At 36.0% G+C, this 10503-nt stretch overlaps 1 protein-coding gene across 1 annotated transcript; it reads left to right on the top strand.

Annotated features, from left to right (window-relative positions):
* The first annotated feature begins 5184 nt into the window (after window positions 1-5184).
* On the top strand, window positions 5185-5568 carry LOC136043084 (profilin-like). The gene has a single exon (XM_065728009.1). It carries the CDS (start codon window positions 5185-5187, stop codon window positions 5566-5568), a length of 384 nt encoding a protein of 127 aa, XP_065584081.1.
* The last annotated feature ends 4935 nt before the right edge of the window (window positions 5569-10503 follow it).

The raw sequence follows: 10503 nt of genomic DNA, 5'->3' as shown, positions 1-10503 counted from the left end.
TTCACGGCTACTACCCATACAGGCGTGGCGTATAATATAGTGCTTTCAATGACACCTTTATATAAATTTCTTAAGGCCAGCGGTTTTAAACCCCATGTGGTTTTTGCCGCTGACATAAGTCGCAAGGAATACTGTTTAGCTGCATTAACTCTGGTAGTGACATGTTCGCTCCACGACAGCTTTCGATCCAAAATAACACCGAGGTACCTGACTTTTTCTTTAATTTCTACACGGGTATTCATAAACATTAGCGTTATATCTGGTACTTTATGTTTTCTTGTGAACAACGGCGCTTCTGTTTTATTTTCATCAAACTTAAGCTTATTATTGCCTGCCCATTCACAAAACCTCATAAATACTCCATTTGCCATATAATTGAGTTTCTTGGGAGTATCTGCAGAAATTGTAGCACAAATGTCATCAGCTTAGGCCTGTACTGCACAATGTCTCCCGAAATTGACACGCAGTAGGTCATCTATATTAATTAGCTAAAGAAAAGGGGATAAAATACCTCCCTGAGGACAGGATTTTTCTAAAGACGTATTGAAAAAATCAGAACTATTACCATACATAGCACACCTATCGCTCAAATAACTTTCAATAATCTTAATCAACGATAAATCGTAACCTTTATCAACCAATTTATACAAAATTCCGGGGTGCCTCGCGTTATCAAAAGCACCTTTAATATCAAAAAATAAACTTAATGGGTAACGCTTTGATTTTTGATCATTTTCAACTATCGTTACCAGTTTATCTAAAGTGTCTATTGTTGATCTACTTTTAACAAATCCAAACTGTTCGTTTGATACCCATTCACTCTCAAGGTTTGTCTCAAAAACTCTATTCAATATTATTTTCTCTAAAATTTTTCCAAGGTGTGACAAAAGGCTAATAGGCCTATACGATTAAGATATACCATCATTTGATTTTCCTCTTTTTAAAAGAACGATTACATTCGCCTCCTTCCACGCTCTTGGAAAATACTTCAATGACAAACATGCATTATAGATTTTTAACAGTGTTGGAGATAATACTCCAAAATTTTTCTGTATGACTAAACTTACAATTCCATCTGGGCCAGGAGCTTTTAATGGTTTTAAAGACTTTATTATATCCTCTAGTGAATCTAGCGCAATAGGTTCAGGAACTCCTTCACAGGAGTTTAATTTTTCTTTCACTTTATTTCTTATATTTTACTAGCTGTTGGGGTGGCGCTTCGCGCCACCCCAACACCTAGTTGGTGGGGCGCTTCGCGCCCCCCCCAAGCCCCCCCGCGCGCGTAAGTCGTTACGCGCCATATTAGTTAAGCGCCATTGTAGTTGTGTCCCTGTGTCCCACCTGTGAATAGAGATAGATATAAATATATGTTTTTAACTACGTAAAACATGCTAATATACAACATTCTTCGCTGTCCCATTGTCTGTGCATATAAATAGATTGTCAGGTTTACTGACTCTTGAACATGCAACGTATAATTGTCCATGGGAAAAACAATCCGTATTCAGATCTATACCTCATTATTCTAATGATGTGTCCCTGTGTCCCGGTCGTCATTTACATTCCCTGTGTCCCGGTCGTCATTTGTGTCCAGGTGTCCCAGTTTGTAATTTCTCTTTGAGTGTCCCGGTCGTCATTTATATTCCCTGTGTCCCGGTGTCCCGGTCGTCATTTGTGTCCCGGTGTCCCGGTCTGTAATTTCTATTCGAACAATCCCTGTGTCCCGGTCGTCATTTATATATCCCGCCTGTGCCCCCGGCGTCCCCGTTGTAGTTGTGTCCCTGTGTCCCGGTCGTCATTTATATTCCCTGTGTCCCGGTCGTGATAAATATCTTGAATGACGTCACCGTCAAAGCAAAAATGACGACAACTAATTTCATGACGTCAGTCAATACAGAAATATGACGTCACCTGATCCACAGACAGACAGACAACTTATTTTTATATATATAGATGATAGGAACTCTTGCTTTGCAAATCATCACTCGGAAACTACTTCTTTAACAGTTCTTCGCCAGCTTCAGCATACGAAGAGGTCTGAGACCCGTCACTTTTTTGTATATGAATAGGTAATACAGGGGGACGTTTTGAGCTACAGACTTTATGAATTGTATTCCAAGGGTCTACACTTGCCTGTTCAGCACAAAATCGTTTCCAATCATCAAATTTAGCTTTTCTGATTGCATTTCCATAATGTTTTTTTGCATCTAACCATTTCGTTTCTAATTCGGGACTTCTAAATTTTTTGTAAGCTCTATCTGCTCTATGAAAATTTCTACGGAGTTGGGTTAGGTCATAATTCCACCATCGTTTATAATTAGAAAATTTACAATAGCTCTTTCTGGGGGTTGAACTTGCAGTGCATTTTTGTATTAAATATGTCAGGTTGGAAACTATAACATCTATATCTTCCCGTGAACAAACAGGTAAACTGTAAATACCATCTATATCTTGTAATAATACTGTGCTAAAAATATTCCAATCAGTCTTTTTATAATTATAGCGAACAGGGCCTGAATTACGTTGAAACTCAGCTTCTCCAAAATCGAGTGAGAACGTGATATAACTATGTTCGGATAGTGAGGGGTAATCTAACACATTCCAATCACACAATTTTGACAATAGCCGAGATCCCAACACGGTGATATCTGGACTGGTACTACCAGTACGTCTATACGTAACAACAGAAGGATTATTTATCACGACCAAATTATTACGAACTAAAAATTGTTCCATATCTCTACCCCTTTTATCGGCATTGTTAACTTCTGACCACAAGGGGCTGCGCGCTTTGACATGGGCACCAATTACTAAAGATGAACGGTTCTTCAACTTGTCAATTGATGAAACACTGTCACAGGGGGAGGCACCTGACGGAGGACCATAGGCAGAACACACAGTTATTTTTTTTGCTTCTAAAATATATCGTCGCAATAACACATTCATTTGAAGATAAATGGGCACAAATATCAGATTTCAGATTTTTCTTAATTAATATAGCAGCACTAAAAAACTTTTTTTCTAAATCTATTTTATCGTAGCATATATAATTAACAGGCACAGAAATAATTTTGGACTGCTTATTGACATATGGTTCTTGGATGAGTACCACATCGGGGTCCAATTCATCCATGATGTTATATAATTCTAAAAGTGCTGCATATTGCAAAATGCGGTTTTGCGAAATCTCTTTAAATTTTTGAGCAGTGGGACATTTTTTTATATCATAGGATGTATGGCCATCCGCTTTCAAACCCTTCAGGTGGCAAGAATGGCAGTATGGACGATTTGAATCGCATGTTCCGTACTCGTGGTTCCCCATACAATAAGAACAGACAGTAGTTCTTTTACATTCGGCACTTTTATGTTCATATAAGCAGCACCTACCACATCTCTGCAAATATATATATATAATCAGCACAATCATTTATCATAAAACCGGTTTTGACACCTCTTTGATTTTTTATTTGATTCCTTATCTTCGGGGAAACTTCTAGCACAACGTCGGACGAGTCTTCACTTTTTCGAAGCAACGTAATTACTTTGAAAAATTATCCTCGACTTTCCAATTCGGCTATAATTGCGTTGCTATTTAAAAGACAGGTTCTTACTTGTTCAATATCTTTTGAACAAGAAAGATTTCTAACTATCATCCTTGGTCTTTTCTTTATTGGCTGCTTGGGGTTATGTCTGGTCAGTTCCGATTTCTCCTCAAATACTTGAACTGCTTTGTTTGCATCCTCTTGCGAGGATAATTCAAGGATTATTTTCCCATTCCTTCCAGGCATAGCGTTCAAAACAGAGAAGCTTTTTCCATTATCCTGGATCTTTTTCCCCAGGTCAAAAACAATTTTTCTTACTTCACTTTTCGCAACTTTTTTTTCCCGATGGTTTTGACTCGTATTGCATATCAGGGGCTCAAGAATAACCGATTGCTTCTCTGGACCTTTAACAGTGCTCGCATATGAATTGATATGCGATCTTTGTGCAATGGGTGAAGAAAAAGGAAGGGGATTTGACTTGAGAAGTAGGTTTTCTATCTCTAGCCTTAAAATTTCAGAAAGTCTGTCATTACCTCTTCGCAGTAATGTTGCATTCTCTTCTATTAGAAAAGTGTAAAGTTCACCGATCCTATCACAAGCAATGGAAGCATTTATTTTACCGCCTCTGACTCTATGCTCTTTGATTGCCTCTTTCAGATAGGCAAGCAATTTAGACACATTTTTTTCTTGAGTGAAGTGATTTCATCTGGGTCAGCCATACTTCCAACGGTCGTCTCAATTTCTAAAGATCGTCATTCACATTAAGTCATCGAGATCATTTTAAATCTGGTCAAATTTTACATAATTTAACTGTTTTCTTCAAATTTAATTTGGTCTTAACGACAACATAAGCTATAGCACTTATGGTATATCCAATTATAACGGGTTTATCCTCAGGGTTAAGATGTTCACACTTTCACGCCGAGAATGAGACTCCTATACAATTTGCATCTCGCAAATGAATGTATTGTTCAGAGCGGAGCTTGGTCTTATTCAGAGGGATAAATAGCAAACGTTCCGATTCAATCTTTGCATACATATCACCGATGTATTGATGAAACAATTGACGGCATTTTAAAACATAATTATCTTCATTCTGATGAATCATTAGTCTATAAGAATAATAATTCATTGCACTGCATTTCTTATCCATTTGTTTGTTAGTATCCATCTGTGTTTTTAAATTCGCAGGATCTTCCACGATTTCCACCACAGGTGATACAACTAAAAATAGGCGTACCAATAATACTGTTACGAAATATTAAACCACCAAAGCTTTGCAATGGCACGCAAATTGTCGTAAAAAAACAATGGGAAACGTAATAGAGGCAACAATCTTGACAGGGCCTTTTGAGGGTGAGGCTTTTCTTATTCCTCGCATTCTCATGATTCCAATGAATCTGCCTTTTCAACTTAAAAGATTCCCAATCCCAATTTGATTAGCATATTTAGTTTTCAGTCCAGAACCACTAAAGCTATTATGTAAACATCAAAAATATTTATGTTGTCCGAGCAATAATTTTTAGTTTTTATTTCAAAATAGAAAATTACCTAAAAATTTTAGAATTAGTTTTGTTTTTTGTTAGGTTCCTGCTACTCAACGCGTGACTTCAACTCGTCACGAATTAGTAAAAATTATAAGATGTCTACATGGAATAATTATGTTGAAAGTGAATTGTTATCTAAAGGCATTTCAGATGGAGCTATTATTGGTACTGACGGAACAGTTTGGGGAAAATCTAAGACATTTCCTGCCACTGCAGCTGAATTGAAAGTGTTTATCTCAAAATTCGAGGATTTGGAAGCTCTTGCTGAAAGCGGTATTATAATGGGAGGAACAAAATATTTTTACCTTTCGAGTGACCATGATGTTATTCGAGCTTCTAAGGGGAAAGCTAGTCTTCATGCAATGAAGCTGAAAAAATTATACATAATAGCTTTGTATAATAACCAGGAGTTTCCGACACCTAAAGCTGCAAATACAGTTGAAAAACTTGGTAATTATTTAGCTCAATATGGGCATTGATAGGATCTATTTCTATATCCATGAAATTCAAGCATCAATGAAACAGGGCGATGAAAGGGTAATGAATCAGCTCGAAAGGTGAATAGAAATTGTAAGGGTGTTAAGCTTGAAAATAAAGTTCTTTTGACTGACTGGTAAAGGATATCCGGGTTGTAGTCGTAGCTCGCAACCTAGTAAGAGTCAATCACATCCTCAGAGGCCTTAAATATTGTTGCAGTTACATAATAACATTAGCGATTCTGAACTAAAGATTTGTTAAAATACACTGATATCTTTATAGCTAACGTCACAATATTCCGTTTACTATTAATGGCAATTTATTCCATTTATTATTGTATTTCAAACGGCGAAAAATATTCAATTTTTTAACCCTCTTGGCCTACCATCTGCATTCTACCTGCTTCATATCAAAAGCTTTCTTGAGCGAAGTGGAAAATCTATTATACAAAATCGGATGAAAGTACAAGATATTTTATCATTTACGTAGACTCCTCGATTCAACGACTTTCTAGTTAAAAAGATTCTTTCCTTTCAGTGTAACATAAATTGCAGAATAAATTTTAAAAATAATTATGAGATAGTTATAAAATTTAAAAGTATATTTAAAGTCTGTACAAAAGAGCCTTTTGTACTTTTGTGAATGAAATAAAATTTTTGCTAATTAAATCGAACGAAAAACAAAACTAATTTTAAAATGTTCAGGTGTATTATAGTATGAATTAAAAATTAATATGATTGCTCAGACGCCATAGATATTTTTGCAACTAACATAAATATCCTTAGTTATATTCAATTAAGTTTTTTATTTTAATCTACTTTTCAAGTAAATTAAAATGAAAAATTGATTTTTTGCTACGGAAATATAGCATAAAAGACAGGAACTTTTGAAGTAGGGCAAAAAAAGTAGTAGCTATAATTACATCTGTACAGAATGGCTAATATTATTATGCAAAGTGCAAAAATATTTATGGCGTTTGAGCAATAATATTGATTTTTTAATTTAAACTAGAAAAGCACGGGAAAAAGTTTTAAATTAGTTTGATTTTATTCGATTTAATCAACAAAAGGGTTGACAAAAGTGAGGCTTTTTCCTTGATACATAATTGGCAGTCATATAAAACTATTACGTAACGCCTACTCTTGCATTTTGATTGATAGGTGCTGGGGTTTTTTTGGGGGAAACAAAAACTAAAAAAGGTAAAAACTACAAAAATTTAAAAAGAAAAAAAAACTAAAATAAGTAAAAAAGCTAAAAAACTAAAAAAAACTAAAAAAAGGTAAAAAACTAAAAACTAATAAAAAACTAAAAAATCTAAAAAACTAAAAAAATGTAAAAAAATAAAAAAAGGTAAAAAACTAAAAAAACTAAAAACTATAAAAGAAAAAAAACTAAAAAATGGAAAAAAAAACTGAAAAATAAAGGAGAAAAAGAAAACTAAAAAAAAATAAAAATAAAAATAAAAAAAGCTAAAATAAATATGAAAACCAAAAAAAAATCTATAAAGAAAAAAAGAAAAAAAAATCAAAAAAAATTCTTTCGTCATATACCAATTCAGAAACGAATGTATATACAGACCGGGACACCGGGACACAAATTACGAGCGGGACACCGGGACACAGGGAATATAGATGACGACCAGGACACACAAAGAGAAATTACAGACTGGGGCACCGGGACACAAATGACCACCGGGACACAGGGAATATAAATGACGACCGGGACACAGGGACACAACTACACCGGTAGCACCGGGGGGCACAGGGGGATATATAAATTACGACGGGGACACAGGGAATGTTCGATTAGCAATCACCATCAACAAAGCTCATTAGAATCATGAGGTATAGACCTGAATACGGATTGTTTTTCCCAGGGACAATTATATGTTGCATGTTCAAGGTGCCGAGGAATCAAAAGAACAGCAAGGAAACAGGCTTGAGGCTGATAGAGAAAGAAAGAACAGAAAGCGTGCCGAGGAATCAAAAGAACAGCAAGGAAACAGGCTTGAGGCTGATAGAGAAAAAAAGAACAGAAAGCGTGCCGAGGAACTACCAGAGCAACGCGGAAGCAGACTTGCTGCTAAAAGAGAAAGTGAAGAAAGAAGGCGTGCCGAGGAATTACAAGAACAGCAAGAAATCAGGCTTGCTGCTGATAGAGAAAGTAAGAAAAGAAAGCGTGCCGAGGAATCACAAGAACAGCAAGAAATCAGGCTTGCTGCTGATAGAGAAAGTAAGAAAAGAAAGCGTGCCGAGGAATCAGAGCAACCTGAAAGTTATCGCCTGGCATTCAGGTACAACCCAGTCGATGATTATAGCTTGAGTAGATGTGTTCAAATCGGGACAATGTCTAAAATTTGTCCCTATTGCAAGGCCTTGAAATTCAATGGTGAAACAATGGGAATGTGTTGCGCCTCAGGAAAAGTTAAACTTCCTCTATTGGCTGCACCACCAGAGCCATTGAAGACGAATGAATGCTTGCCTGAAAAATTCTAATTTATGGGCACACGTAAAAATATTAAAATTAACTACAAATATGTGTGTCCGATTGCAAAACGATGACTCTGGTCAAACATTTTTAGATCAATTGCTGACAATTGGAAACGGAAAGCTCCCAGTAGACTCAATTTCAGGACGTATACAACTACCTGCTGATTTCTGTAATTTAGTGACGTCCAAAAATGAATTGATTGAAAAAGTATTTCCGAATATTCTAAAAAATTATAAAAATAATAAATGGCTAAGTGAAAGAGCGATTCTCGCACCCAAAAATATAGACGTCCACGAAATCAACAATATTGTTTTGACCAAGATTCGAGACCAGGCAGTCCTTTACAAGTTAGTCGACACAGTTTTGGAACCAAATGAAGCGGTTAATTATCCATCTGAATTTTTAAATTCCATAGATCTTTCAGGGTTTCCACCACACGTGCTACAACTAAAAATAGGCGTACCAATAATACTTTTAAGAAATATCAACCCACCAAAGCTTTGCAATGGCACTCGACTTGCCGTAAAAAAAAACAATGGAAAACCTAATAGAGGCCACAATCTTGACAGGGCCTTTTGAGGGTGAGGCTGTTCTTATTCCTCGCATTCCCATGATTCCAACGGATCTGCCTTTTCAATTTAAAAGATTGCAATTCCCAATTCGATTAGCATTTGCAATCACCATTAACAACGCTCAAGGTCAATCATTAGAAAAATGTGGTATAGATCTTAATACTGATTGTTTTTCCCATGGACAATTGTACATTGCATGTTCGAGGGTCGGTAAACCTGACAATCTATTTATATGCAGCGACAATTGGACAGCGAAGAATGTTGTATATTCGCAAGTTTTACGCAGTTAATTTGTATTGTATCTATCTATCTATCTATCTATATAAAAACGAGTTGTGTGTATGCATGTTTGTTTGTTTGTAAAAAGAGCGTTTGCATATGATGTCATTATTAGTACATACGGCTTTGTATATGCAGAGACAATGGGAAAGCCAAGAATGTTGTATATTCGCAATTTTTACGTAGTTTAACTCCTGCAGACGAAATGAATGCTTGTCTAAAAAATTCTAATTTATGGGCACACGTAAAAATATCAAAATTAACTACAAATATGCGTGTCCGATTGCAAAACGATGACTCTGGTCAAACAGTAGACTGAATTTCAGGACGTATACAACTACCTGCTGATTTCTGTAATTTAGTGACGTCCAAAAATGAATTGATTGAAAAAGTATTTCCGAATATTCTAAAAAATTATAAAAATAATAAATGGCTAAGTGAAAGAGCGATTCTCGCACCCAAAAATATAGACGTCCACGAAATCAACAATATTGTTTTGACCAAGATTCGAGACCAGGCAGTCCTTTACAAGTCAGTCGACACAGTTTTGGAACCAAATGAAGCGGTTAATTATCCATCTGAATTTTTAAATTCCATAGATCCTTCAGGGTTTCCACCACACGTGCTACAACTAAAAATAGGCGTACCAATAACACTTTTAAGAAATATCAACCCACCAAAGCTTTGCAATGGCACGCGACTTGCCGTAAAAAAAATAATGGAAAACCTAATAGAGGCCACAATCTTGACAGGGCCTTATGAGGGTGAGGCTGTTCTTATTCCTCGCATTCCCATGATTCCAACGGATCTGCTTTTTCAATTTAAAAGATTGCAATTCCCAATTCGATTAGTATTTGCAATCACCATTAACAAAGCTCAAGGTCAATCATTAGAAAAATGTGGTATAGATCTTAATACTGATTGTTTTTCCCATGGACAATTGTACGTTGCATGTTCGAGGGTCGGTAAACCTGACAATGTATTTATATGCAGCGACAATTGGACAGCGAAGAATGTTGTATATTCGCAAGTTTTACGCAGTTAATTTGTATTGTATCTATCTATCTATCTATCTATATAAAAACGAATTGTGTGGATGCATGTTTGTTTGTTTGTAAAAAGAGCGTTTGCATATGACGTCATTATTAGTACATACGGCTTTGTATATGCACAGACAATGGGAAAGCCAAGAATGTTGTTTATTCGCAATTTTTACTTAGTTTGAAACACATATATAAATCTATCTATATTCACAGGTGGGACACAGGGACACAACTACAATGGCGCATAACTAATATGGCGCGTAACGACTTACGCGCACGGGGGGGCTTGGGGGGCGCGAAGCGCCCCACCAACTAGGTGTTGGGGTGGCGCGAAGCGCCACCCCAACAGCTAGTATGTATATATATATATATATATCTATATATATAAAAATAAGTTGTCTGTGGATGGATGGATGGATGGATGGATGGATGGATGTGTCAGGTGACGTCAAAACTGAAAAAACTAAAAAAAGGCAAAAACTACAAAAAAAACTAAAAACTAATAAAAAAAATAAAAAAGCTAAAAAACTAAAAAAACTATAAAGGTAAAAAC

The sequence above is a fragment of the Artemia franciscana genome, unplaced genomic scaffold (genome assembly GCF_032884065.1).
Source record: "Artemia franciscana unplaced genomic scaffold, ASM3288406v1 Scaffold_2900, whole genome shotgun sequence".
Classification (NCBI taxonomy): domain Eukaryota; kingdom Metazoa; phylum Arthropoda; class Branchiopoda; order Anostraca; family Artemiidae; genus Artemia; species Artemia franciscana.
This window is presented reverse-complemented; position numbering and strand designations above follow the sequence as displayed.

Coding starts and splice junctions, on each gene's coding strand:
- LOC136043084 (XM_065728009.1), top strand. CDS start 5,185: ATGTCTACATGGAATAATTATGTTGAAAGTGAATTGTTATCTAAAGGC.